This window comes from Manis javanica, chromosome 4, assembly GCF_040802235.1.
Source record: "Manis javanica isolate MJ-LG chromosome 4, MJ_LKY, whole genome shotgun sequence".
Classification (NCBI taxonomy): Eukaryota; Metazoa; Chordata; class Mammalia; order Pholidota; family Manidae; genus Manis; species Manis javanica.
The window spans coordinates 158,782,296-158,795,743 of record NC_133159.1 but is presented as its reverse complement, the minus strand read 5'-3'; the positions used below and the strand labels follow the sequence as shown (position 1 = coordinate 158,795,743).

General features: G+C 54.0%; 1 protein-coding gene across 2 annotated transcripts in view; it reads right to left on the bottom strand.

Annotated features, from left to right (window-relative positions):
- LASP1 (LIM and SH3 protein 1) overlaps positions 1 to 13,448 on the bottom strand; it is a 38,544-nt gene that overhangs the window by 22,559 nt on the left and 2,537 nt on the right. For both annotated transcript variants that reach the window (XM_036990857.2, XM_017680947.3), the window contains exon 2: positions 8,395 to 8,489. In XM_036990857.2, coding sequence (XP_036846752.1) covers positions 8,395 to 8,489 — 95 coding nt within the window. The remainder of the gene's footprint in view (positions 1 to 8,394; positions 8,490 to 13,448) is intronic.

Here is a 13,448-nt window from a genome sequence, read left to right as displayed (position 1 = left end):
TTTCAAAGGGCTAACAAGGTCCAACTTAACTGAAGGGTAGGTAAGGGATCAGCTTAAAGCCAGAAAAGAAGTAACCCTCAGGTGAGAGATAACGCTGCAACAACAGTTGGTGTTTGCCCTGTGCCAAGGGCATATGTTCCTTTGCATATCAAATTCTCACAAACGCCCTTGACAGATGGCAGAACTGAGGCTTGAGGATGCAAAACAATGTGACCAAGGCCCACAGCCAGTAATCAGTGGCATCCAGATTTGCACCCAGTCTCCCAAGGGGCCCTGCACTCCGAACCAAACCCTTCAATCTCCAGACACAGGACAGACAAGTAGCCTGTGCCCAAGAAAGAGGGTTGCCTTAGAGGCATCAGGAGCCAGCACAGCCCTCCCTCAGAGCCAGGCCTGCAGGAACCTCCAGGACATCCGGTCCTACCCCCTCACTTCCCAGGGGAGGAACTAGCATGCTGGCGCCAGGCACTTAGCACTTAGCTGATTCCATAATTAACTTCTTTATCAGGCTAGTTTATTGTTTTCTCTCTCCACTACTTCTCCACGAAGTGAGGGGTTTTCTTGGGGAGGTCTCTTCTGTTAACTGATTTATTCCAAGCTCCTAGATTTGTATCTGGTGTTCAATAAACATTTCTTGAATAAACAAATGTCAAACCTGGCACTGAAGCTGGGTCAAGACTAGAACTTGGGTCTCCTAATTCCTACTGGGCCACTACAAAGCTCCCCAGCAAACCAGTTAGAGGAGATGCAGTCCTAAGTCACTGTGGTTTAACAACACTGAGAAAAGTTGATGTCTGCCCTGTGCTAAGGACAGACATGCCCTAGCGCATCAAATTATCACAAACACCCTATTGTCCCCCTTTATCAGATGGGAGAACTGAGGCTCAGAGAGGTTAAACAATGTGGTCAAGGTATGTGAAATGTCTGGGCATCCACATGGGCCCAACTATTGCAGGGACAGGTAGATAGCCTCCTGGGGCAGGAGCCGAAGCATGGCCACTTTCAGCGCTGGGTGACCACACCTCACCACAGCGTGGCTACCTGAAAATCTCTGACTCACAGGCTGTGCTCAGGTAAGGGACAAACTGCCTGTTCTGGGCATGCTCCACCCTGATTGGCAGACATACCCTGGGTATGAGCTGCCCTCCTACCTCTGCGCACCCACCAAACCTGGCATGTTCCCAGCTGCTCACACCACCCTGAGCCAGAGCTATGTGTAAACACACAACTTCCCTCTGGGCCACCACTTTTTGAAAGGCAGGACTTGGGGTTTGGAGAACTAAACCAAGGGGGGGTGGGAACAACCAGAAAGGGCACAGTGCTGGGCTCTGGTCTTGTCACTGACTCACTGCATGACCTTAGCAAATCCTTTTTCCCACTGGGCTAGTTTCCTGGACCCAGATCGTTCCAGCTGCTCCCCTCCCCCTGGCCTCCACTGCCCAGCCTGGGACCTCCCCCCAAGTTCGGCCAGGCCCACAGCTCCCCCAGCAGGGGTATGGAAGGCAGGAGGCGGGAGGCAGGAGACTGAAAAGCAAACACAGGTGCCTGCAGCTGCCACCAGAAATGGCCCATGGATGAATGTGGGGCTAAGGCTGTGGGTCCAGCGTCCAGGCTTGGCCCAGCTCCATTAGGCCAGGGCCACCCACAGCTGAGGAGCTCCCGTCAACCTTCCTGAGCAGTTCCAGGGAAAGGGAGGATCAACTGGGAGTCTGTTCCTGGAGACAAGAAAGAGAACAGGAGGAGGGATCCACTGAGGAGCTCCGGCAGGACTGGCTGGCCTCGAGGCCCTAAGAGGCAGGCTTCAGAGATGACCCTCCCACCAAATCGGAGCCATTCTGAAGGTATCAGGGGTGGCTATAGAGAGGGTGGGTAGGAAGACTCATGTGGCAGAGGAGGGAGGTTAGGTCCTGAAGCAGGCAATGGAGAAGACCTCCAGGGTGGCTCCGGCCCAGAACCTGAAGGGTCAGTTCCGAGAAGATGGAGATGAAGGGCAGCCAGCAGCCTCAGCAGACACATGTGCAAGGGAGCCAGTGCAAACCGGAGGTGTCCCATGTGCCTGAACGTACAGGGTTAAAATGGTGTGCCAGTTCTGGTGGCCCAAGGACAGCCAGACATGGGTGCCTGACGGCCCCCGCTCCACCGTGCCAAGCTCCTACACACACCAAATTATTCGTCATACAGGACGAATACAGAGATGGGCCCTCTGCAGTGAGGCGCATCTCCTGGACACTGAAGCCACAGAGACCACGTTCTGACACCTCCTACACACTACCAGAAGGGTCTTAGGAGAACTCCCCCCACCCGGTGACGTGCCGTTGGTGCCTCTGGAAGGGGCTGGCAGGTATCCCTTCCTCTTTTTGGAACCATCATGACCCCCAGACCTCAGCCCCCTACAGCCAGAACACTGATCCCCAAAAGAAGGGAAGCGGGGACCAGCCTAGATGTTGACTCAGCTCAATCCGGTGAGAGGACGAAGGGGATTTTAATCCTGCATTAGATTAACTAGGCTAAAGAAGCTCCAGAGCCTCCAGTCTGTTACTCCCACCTCCTAAACCCCAACCCCCGTCCGAAGGAAGGCAGAAGGGCAGCAGGGCTGTGTTCCTCCTGCTGGGTCAGTCCTGTCCCCTCCCCATGGCCCCCAGCCCTGGCGAGACAACCCTGCCTTTGCCTTCCCCTCTCGCTGTGCTTCAGGTTCCCATGGCAACCTCATCCGCAGCTCCGGGAAGGAGAGCGGGCAGAGCAGCTGTGGGGGTGGGGGAGAGATGCAGACTGCACGGGTGCCCTCCACTGCGGGGGAGCCCACAGGGCTAAACCAGGCCTGTCTGCGGGGCCCTCGCAGCCAATTCGGGTAAGGAAGCCAGCAAGCTTTGTTTCAGGGGGGAGGATGCAAGAACGTCAGCGCCTGCCCCTCCCCCACCAGCAGGACTGCCTTCCTAGGGGGCCACAACAGATTTGACAGCCTTCCAGAAACAATGGCTGGGAATTCTACCTTTTCCCTCCTCTGTTCTCAGGGTTAAACTCCCCCCACCCCTGACACTCGGATCCAGTTGAGAGGAATGGATGCGTGTGCATGTGGGCGCTGAGACAGATGAGGAGTCCTGTAGTGACCCTGTGGGAACCCCAGCCCCACGCACAGACAGGGCCACAGTGAGGGCGTGAGGGGCCAGGGTGGGGAGAGCTGGGAGTCCCAGCCCTGCCTGGAACTGGGGCCAGAGCACAGCTGTTCTTTGTCCCTTTCATGGGCCAGCCTGTGCCCAGTCCCTCCTTAATCATTCCAAGCAGTGGGCCCTCTGAAGATGCCCCACCCCACCCTCAGAGCAGTATCAGCTGCTCTGGTAAAGAGGCATGGAGACAACCCACTGGACACAAGTCTGGGGGAAAGGGATCTAGCATTCCTGAGGTCAAGAACAGGGACAGGGCAGGGCAATCAGGTACCTGCTGGCAGCAACCTAGGCCTCCCACAAAACTAACAGGCACACAAAGTGACTTTTTCATATACTGTATCCTGTGCATATTTTCTCTTAGAATCAGCCACAAGGCTTTGGGCTAGAAAAAGCAGGCCTTACCATTGTGCCTGTTTTACAGATAAAGACACTGAGGCTCAGTGTCAAGAACAAGAGACCTTGTCCAATACACTCTCCCCTCCACCTCAGCTGCCTAGCTACCTAAGGGCAGGCTGACATCTCTCTCCAGGTGGACCCCAATCCACCCCCAGCTCTTAGAACTCTGGGGAAAGATGTGTTTAGCAAGGTGGGTAGAGAACAAAGTATTTTATCTTTCAGACACCCAGTGCTTTCCTGTGGTTCGCCATTATGAGAGACCCTCATGGTCTCTCAGCCACCCCGTCAGGAGTCGTCTGCTCCTTAAAAGTTTTCTAAAGCAGGTGTGTCAAGAGTCCAGTGACCTGTGAGGATGCAGCAAGAGCAGAGGCCCCTGCTGCATCCTCACAGATCACTGGAGGTTCATCCCAGGTCAGGGGGTTATCCCAGAGGACCTGAGTGTCCCCTTCCTACTTGGAGGGCCTATGAGGACAAGGAAGATGCTGAGCAAGGCTCCTGCTTAAGGGCTTACTGGTGACAGTGATGGCCTGGTGGGCACAGCCACCCCCAGTCCTGCCATTGGCCAGCTGTGTTCCCCAAACACAAGAACAGACCAGAGATCCTGAAAGCCCAGTTCCCTCTTTCTAATGCAACCTCACCCCTTCCAGCCTTGGACCCCTTCAAAAACCACAGTTTTTTGTTCAAGGAGGAACAAAAATACACCAACAAAAGCAACAAGGAGCCTTTGGTTTTCCCAAAAGGGAAGGAAAAAAAAAAAAAAACTCAGCCCCTACATCCTGCCTCTGGGAGGAGCATCTCATTCCCCTGCTGGGAACACTGCCCAGGGCAGTAGGGTGGAGGTTCCCTCCTAACCCAGCTTCTCACCAGTCCCCAAGCCTAAGGGCCTGAAATGGTGGGGACAGGAAACAAGGAGGCATTATTTGACCAGAGAAAATAAATGAGTAGCCAAGAAGATCAAGGCTAGACATGAGGAAGGACTTATCAGCCTTCAGGGATCAGACAAAATGAAAAATCAAAGCTGGTACTTCCCCCTAATGGCAATATTAAGGGGAAATGATTTTGCCAAGTTGGGTGAGGCAGGGAAACACTGGGTCTCAGTTTCCTCATCTATAAATCAGGGATGTTAGGAAGCAAAATGATCTCTGAAGTTCCTTGAGACCCTGGCATCTCTGAACGTGAGGATCTGGGCATGAGAGTGAAGCTGGGCTTCTACCTGGAGGCTGTTTGGATGCGCCTTTTGCACTTGCCTCCCCATCCCAAACACACACCACACTCCCCCTTCTATTTCCAACTCCCTAAGACAACTGATCCCATTTTTTCCAAGCAGAGACAGCAAATTCTGGGGAGATGGGAAAGTCCCAGGTCCCAGTCCTGGATTTACCCACCTCTGCCCCATTCTCCAAGAGCAGCTGGGATTTGAGGTAGTTTGCTAGAATCCAGAGACACTTTAAGCACCCAGCCCCACCAGCATAGGCCCCACCCCACACTGAGGCCCGGGGGAAAAATCAGGACCACAGTCCCTGGTTCTCCAGAAGCAGAGACATCACCCTCCTCAGCCCCTCACCCTACAGCTCAAGGAAACTGAAGGATGGACCTCAATATCTGAGTGAAGATGGGAAGGGTACAACTGAGGACTCCCTTTTTTTCCAGGCTGTTGTCCAGCCCCTACTGATATCCCAATGCAGAGGGTTCCCTGGCCTGCAACTCTGCCTGGGGTCTGCAGCCTCCACTGCTTCATGGCCCCCCAGGAGAAAGGAACAGGCACTTTTCTCCCCAACCCCACCCTGTGCCTATGACCTCAGACTCATAGACTATTTTGCACGGAGATAAAGAACAGGTTTGTATGGGTGGATAGATATGCCCCATTTTAAGAAAATCAGGTTTACAAAACAAATCGACAGCATAAATATTTTCCTAACCAAGGGAACAAGCTGACCCCACCTACCTAGAGGCTTCAAGAAAGAATCAGATTAACAATGGTTCTTGCACCGCTGGCTACTATGCAAAAGCAGGCATATGGCCTCTACCTTGCCTAGTGGCACCTGGGTGTATGAGGCGCCTGGGTGTGTGAATGTACTGTGGCCTGGAAGTATGAACACAAACGCAGCCTGTTCAGTCCAACTCCCTGATGTTTCTCCCTATCCCCACAGCCGGTGGCATGTGTGTCTGCAGGAACACCAGGCATATGTTTAAGCGCACGTGTGTTGGGGTCCACTGACACTCAGAAGGCTGGCTGTGAGCTCTGGCCTGTGTTCTCTCCCTGGCCTCACCCCAAAACAAGTTGGTGCAAGGAGAGAAACAGAAGTGGCCTTTTTGCTGCTTATAGTCACTTTCTAGAATTTAAATCTATTTCAGTCTTGAGAAGCCACTGGGGAATGACAGCTTTCTTCTCTCTTGACCACCCCTCTGCAAGATCCTGGCTCAGGGCTGGCCAGACATGAAGAGAATGTAGAGGTCTCCCAACAACCCAGACTCACATGCTCACTGGCTGGGCGGGCCCAACTTCATGGCAAAGTGCCAGGAGAGATCACCTGCCCCTCTGGGTGTTGTGTGGGAAGTGCTGCCGAGAAGGAAGGCAGGTCTAAGGTCCACAGAGCGAGACCAGGCTGGGAGCTGGGGCAAAGCTACATCCTGGAAACCCCAGGATTCAGGAACCTGAGGGTCACTGAGGGATGGGGCCGGAGGCAGAAGAAACCAGGATGGAATGAGAGTGGACACTCAGCATGAGGCCTGAAACGTAGCAGGTGGGACTCAGTACTTGTTGGTCTAGGCTCAGACAGGGTCAGAGGGCACTCCTTGCTGGCTGAGCCTACCTATGGTTTATCCTGGGATCCCCATATCTGGCTTGCTGGCCCTGCCCCACTACTCAGCAGACTCAGCTGAAAAAGTGTGAATGCCTTGGTCGAGGTGCTACCTCAGCTGGGCCACAAATCCCCCAAATCTTCGACCCTCTCATCTGGGGTCCTTCTCAGGTAATACCCCAGCTGGGCCAAAGGTCAACCAGGCATGGCAGAGGTAGGGTTGTAAAGGCTAGGGGATCACAGAAGGATGCAGGCAGGTTAGAAGCTGCATCCAGGGAAGAGGGCTTCATCTTCTGCCTCCCCTGGAGCCCCCAACCCCTACAGGAGCTCCTCATCCACCGGCTGCAGCCTCTCCAGAAGATGGTAAGAAAAGTAAGCTGGGGCTTTGGTACCAGGCTGAGGAAATGCTGAGAAAATAAGGACAAGACTGATTTCTTTCTCCAACTTCCAGTGCTCACAGAATTCTAGGCTACTGGAGTCTTAGGAAGAGATGTGAAGAAGGACGACCAGTCCCTTCCGCCACTGAGCTCAGGGCCCAGCCAGACTTGGGACTGGACGGGCAGAGGCTCATAAGCTGCCCCCAGAGGAACCTCAATGCCCAGAATGTAGACTGAGGTGGTCCAGCAATCAAGTGGTTAACTGCCCTGCCTCTGACTTTGCTGAACCCCACCCCACTCCCCAACAGAGGGAGGAAGTGGCAAAGAATCAGGGCTTGTGTGAGCCCTTAAGAATTTGAGGAATGTCCCATTTCCCTTGAGGGATAGGAGGGGTTGGTGGGGGAAGAGGCTCAGTGGAAGCTAATAGAAGGGGCAGCTGAAGGAGGAGCAGAGCTCTGACCCTCCTCCTACCCCCAAGCAACCTGTCCGGTAGCCCAGTCCATCTCAGAAGTGACAACATTAATGTTGCTTCTTGGGCTTAAGATTCTATCAGAAATCTGTTTTCCAAGCACCCGGCCCAGGTTGGCATACAGCAGCCAGCAGGCAGTAAATGCCTGATAAGTGATCAAACCCCCACGGAGGTGAGACTGAGGTATTAACAGGGACTTAGGGGTACAGTTAGGGAGAGATAACCTTTTAAAAGGGTTGAAGCCCCCAATCCCTTTTAGACAAGCTCCAAAGTTCCCCTAATGAGTGAATTTCAGCTACAGAGAGCCTCCTGACAGAATTAACAGAAAAAAACCTGGATTCAAAGTCAGATCCTGAATTTTTTTTTACTATTGATTTTTTTACTATTGATCTTCCAAAGGCCCTGCTCTGACAGGGTGGCTCTGAGGTCCTGCATATGCTGTGGGCTGCACTGAGTCTGCATTTTCAATGAGTGAGACCAACTTGGAGATGGAAGGCGTTACACTCTCTTCAACTGCATAGGATGAGATGGGGCTGTCCCTCTGTTTACCTCTACCCACCTCCCACAGCAGGCCATACGGCACGCCCCTGTGTGGAAGGAACAGAGCCCAAGCCAGCTGGCAAAGACACGGAAGGTCTACATGGCCTCCCTCAGCCAGCAGGGAAAATCCCAGGCCAGGCCACCCCTTCACACTGTCCTCAGTTCTCCAGGGATGAACACCAGGAGCTGGAGCCAGGAGCCCCCAGAGCGTAGTGCCCACAGCCTCTGGTAGGGGGGACACAAGAGGAGACAGCTACTGCTCTTATAGGGAGAGAAATGAAGGAAGGCAAAGCAGAGAACAGAAGAGGGCAGAAAGGAAGCAAGTCACTTTTTCCTGAAAGACCATACTGGGTCCTCTCTTGCAGCAGGGTACAGTGGAAAGAAAAGCCTCTTCCTCTCCTGGGTTGGAGCTAGCCCCTCACTAGCCATGTAATCTCTGGAAAGTCCCTTCCCTTCCCCAGCCTCGGTTTCCTTCTCTAAAATGGGAATATTAACAGCCTTTATTTCATCCAGTTGTGGAGAGGACTAAATGTGATTGATCCTTATCAAACAGAGTGTGGAAGTGCTTGGCAGTCACCCTGTGGTTATTAGAAAGAAGGACGAACCAGGGAGGTGCCCACCCAGCCCCTGCCCACAGCAGGACTCACGCGTTGCAGTAGGGCGTCTTCTCGTAGCCCTTGTAGTTCTTCATGTTGAGTGTCATCTTGCAGGTCTCGCAGTGGAAGCATGCTTTATGCCAGTACTGGGGACAGAGCGAGAGGGAGGACACCCGTCAGACACCAGGACTTTAGGAAGGGGACTCAGACTCCACCCCAGGGACTGGACCACACAATCACCCTGGTGATCTCAAGCCACAGGCTCTTGCAGTTGGTGACACTCCCCTCCGCTTCCCCATTTCCCACCAGTCAGCTGTCAGGAGGGGAGAAAGGCAGACCTGAAGCAGGGAAGAAACTGTGATGGTAGTGGCAAGCCGCCCTCAGAGGTAGGCTCCACCTCTCCAGGCCACTCCTGCTGCCCACCCCCCACGCCCGGCTGGAGGAGCCTCATTGCTTATGCACAGCTGCGCCAGGGTTGCTAAGAAGCCACTGCGGAACATGAAGGGGCAGCTCCTCAGCCTTGACAAGGCCTAGAGAAGAGGAGGAGGGCCCAGCCCAGTCCCACACCAGGGCCTCAAGACACACGTGAGCCCCTGATGATACTCCAGCTCTGATGCCTCCCCCTTCCCGTGGGACTCCTGACCAGGGAAGGGGGTGACAGTCCCAGGCCCTAGCCACCACACCCTCACCCTTTCTTTACCCTCCCCTTGCCTTTCTCTCACACCACCCACCACCAACCACCCCTAGCTGGGTAACGGGTGAGAGAGCACCCAGCAGCTGGGCTCCCTGAGGCACTAAAGAGCTCTGTGGGGAGGCAGGCCCCCCGCCCCATAGTGGACGTCAGGTCCACCTTGACCGGCTGTGTGACCTTGGTTAGGGCCCACACCTATGATCCATTTCCATGTCTGTAGCATGCAAAGAAGAATATTTATCCCTCTTGGGATTGTTGAGGATTAAATGAAAAATCACCTGCAAAGCCCTCAGCCCAGCACTTGGCACCCCGAAGAACTCGAATGTCAGATGCTGGGCAATGACAGGAAAGAACCTCAGCCAAGGGGGCTCAGTGGCTCATACTGGAGGGCCTGCACATGTTGGGGTGCAGGTGGGGCTTCGCTGTGGCCACAGCTCCAGTGCATGTGAGCAAGAATGAGTGACAGGTAAGACTCCCGCAAAGCTAAGGGACCTGTAATGGAGCAAATGGGACCGATCCAGGGTGGCTGACGGTGGGGGGAAACAGAGTCAGCGACCATGAGGGAAGAGCAACCAAAACAAAAGAAGTGACCCCATCCTGAGAAATGTTGGTCCTCAGGCAAACCCATGCTAATGAGAGAGAAATCTGCCCCTGAAAATCAGGAGATCCCAGATGAGCACCTACCAGGAATCCAGCTTCTGGGAGCCCAGAATCTAGGCTGCATGGGTGACCTGGCTGGCCTGTCTCTGCCCCATTTCCCAGCAACCAAGGGAGACACTCCTGACCCTTCAAAGAAGGAGGCCAGAAGCCAGGGAAGGGCCCAGGGAGACTTTTAAAGGTACCCTGCACAAGGCTGGTTCTTGGCCATCTGTCAAGGAATTCCCCCAAGGCAGTGCTTTTCAAATGTGTTTCCCAGCCAAGGGCAGCTTCTGGGACACTCCAGAGGAGAGGACAGAAAAAAGGAAGTGAGAGGTTGGGATACCACTTCCCAGACCCTTCAACCAGACTTCTTCAACCAGAGACCACAGGGGTAAGTTGGGGGTAATGCCTTCTAACAGAGTACTTTCCCTATCAAGGAGACCCAAAGGACTCGCCAGTGGTGGAATGGTCAATGACATGATAGGAGAACCGCTTTTTTGGGAAGGAGGCTAGCTGGAATTCTGGAAGCAAAGCCCCCAACCCAGGCCTTTCCCAAAGCCCAGCACTGGCTCCTCCTGGGACAACACCCAACACATACAACCCACCAGGACCAGATAACTAGAACAGGGTAGTCCCTGTCCCGTCAGACCCCAAAGTAATAGCCCCTCTCCCTCCCCCAATGCCCAGGAGGCACTGGCAGAGTGCCCAGCCTCATCACCACCCAGTCTGCTAGCCTCTGCCTGCTTAGCTGCACATGCCCCTGCATGGGCCCCTGCCCACCCCACCCCCACCCCGCAGGGGCCTGCCAGGAAAAACATTCTCTGGAATCCAGACCATGACCCACTTTCACACACACATATGCAGGAATATGCACTGTCCTGGGACTGGGGACCTCCAAAGCTGCCTGCTGATTGACTTGCAGGAGATAAAGGGAGAGAAAGACAGCCTTACCTTATCAAATGGCCAGGTCCGAGCCTGCAGCCGAGGCCCTTGGGAAGCCAGCCTGCATAGTACTCCAGTGGGACTGACCAGGCTGGAGTATGGGGCCAACATCCAGTGGAGGGTGTCCATAAGACCCCAGCTGCTGCCATTTGGAGGAAGGGGAGCTCCCATGCAAGGGGAAGGTGCCCACTTCCACCTCATGCCCAGGGACCTCCCTGCTCCCAGCTTGACACATTAGAGGCTGAGTTCCCTTACAAGCAATCAGAAGCAGAATAACGAAAACAAGAGTGGACTGAGTGCCTTCAGGGTAACTACTGAGCTTAGTCTCCACATTTGTGAAGTGGAGCTAAAATCATGGTCCCCACAGAGGTGCTGGGAGGAGGGATAAGAAGACACAGCCTCCAAGTTTATCACAGCATCTGGCATGGCTCTCTGGCTGGCTGCTTCCTGTCACTTCCCTCCCCTCTCTGGAGGTGTCTGAGGTTAAAGATAATCTAGCAGCTCCTACCACTGTATCTCTTTGGGACAGGAAAGCAGGAGGCGGGGAGCAGAAGATGGCCAGTCACTTAATAGTCCCTGTGGGACAAGCCTAGGCCAGACACCCCCAGATGAAAGGAACCATCCCTGTCTCAATCCAATCTGGTGAAGGACATAGTCAGAGAAATACATCAATACAAGCCCACAGTGACCCTGTCTGCCTCCTTTCCTGTCCTATAAGGCCTGTCCCAGAGCAAGAGTTCTCCCTTCTTAGGCCCCAGGTAAGATTTCAGAGAAGTATTCCTGGGACTGGAGACTTGGGGGAGCAAAGTACACTTCTGGGCATGCAACTCTAATCCTTCCTGCTGTCCTGGAAGCCCACTGTTTCCCGTTCACAAAAACCAGACCTCTGGTGCCTGTTGGAAGCCTCACAGCTCATCACCCATGCTCCAGCACTGCCCTCAACTCTCCCTTGCACCAGCTCCAAACTTGTAACCCACCCCACAGAAAGGCAGAGGCTGACGGGGGCAGAAGCAAGGTCCCCACACCTGGGCAAGGCTTGGACAAGTCCCCATCCCTCCAGAATCACTGTGGAGGTGGGGGAAGCGGCTGCTCGCACTTCTGGGTGAGGGGCATGCAGCAAATGTCAGGACACTGTGCTGTAGCCTGGCATCTTGCCCTCTGCACCCGGCTGCCTGGTGTGGGCCATGACTCAGGACTGGAGAATGAGACCCTCCCCTCCCTTGTCACCCAGGGTTACAGTTTCTCCCTCCCCCAGGGGCAACACTGGGCCCCACCCTGGCCAGATCACCAGCCCAGCTCAGATGGCCACCTGGGCAGCTGGCTTAAAGGCACAGACCTTGGTGGCACCTCCAGATTCCCAGGGGGAGGTAATTATTCCTGTGGGCAGCTCCCGGCAAGAGCCCAGGCCCACAGCATTCCTCAGGCCAGAGTCAGGGAGGGGAGGGACCGCTATGGACACTAATGAGATAGTGTAAATAAAAGTACTTTTTATAAACACAACAGGCAGTGGAGCTGAGCACAAAGAACTTTAGATTTGAATTCCAGCTCTGGCTGAGAGGGGAATGAGCTATAGGACTTGTCTGAGCCTCCATTTGTGGGGTTCATAATTTATAGGAGCAGTGACATAGGTTTTGTGAGGATGCTGTGAAGACTGAGCTGGCACATGGCAGTAAACAGTAGCTACTATGAATGGATGGTCACAAGGTTGGGGTTCCCAGCTTCAGCTAGGAAAATGGGGGCACCACAGTTACAAGGACCTGTCTCCATTTTTTGTGTCCAGCCCAGCTGCCTTCTACCTTGCTGCCCCCTGGAATGGGAGTGAGGGGGAGGGGTGGCAACCAGAGGCAGAGAGCCCTCCTAATGGGTAATTTCAGGGGAACTAGCAGCCCACCAATCCTCTACCCTTCCTGAAAGTCTCCGGCTGTTTTCAGGAGCCAGGAAACACAAGCCAGGGGAGAGGGTCAGGCAAGATTCTGGACAATGCAGGTCCCCGGACACAAATGTTTCCCAACGGGGTCTGGGACAAAACTTCACCTCTCTTAAAATGTAGAGGACACTTTGATTCACAGTCTCCCTCCCTCCCCAAAGGCCCTATAGCTTCCCTTCAGAGTGCCTGGCACAATATAGGTGCTTAATAAATATATGTCGAGTGAATGAGTGAATGAGGTCACCCTGTTTCTCCCCAATTCTAATCCCAGAAATCCTCTGGGGAAGCAAATCTCAACCTCCTTCCTCAAACACTGTCATCAGCAATACATATTTATTCAGCATGCAGAGCACACTGGTTACTGCAGATTGGGGGCAGGGTGGCCATCACAGGTGACATGGCCTTTACCCACCTGAGCCTTTGGAGATAAGGCTCAGCGTGGAGAATAGGCTAATCCTTACGACAGAGATTGTGCTTTGGGTCCGGTCACACGGTGAGCCACAAGCCATAGGGAAATGATAGTGAAATAGGCGAGTCTAATTTGACTCTCTATCATAAATGGGCAGCCTTGGGAAGTTGGTTAGCAACTGTGCCGATGGGAATGAATGTCGCCTCTCCCAGGTCTCAGCCCTCTAGGCACCAATTCCCCAGTACAAGTACCTGCCCTTAGTGCCTGGAGAGGGTGGAAGGAATAGGTCTGATCCCTGGATATTCCAGGCCTCCCACTCAGAGTAGAGGGGAGGTATCCCCTGGGCCACCTCCTACAGGGAGAGCTCTAAAAAAAGGGAGGAATCACCCATTCCCACTTCCCAGGGAAACCCCTACCTGAACGTTCTCTTACAACTAGGGCAAGAGAACAGGTGGGGGGAGGGCACCTTGCAAGATCCCTGTCCCCCTCCCCTCCAA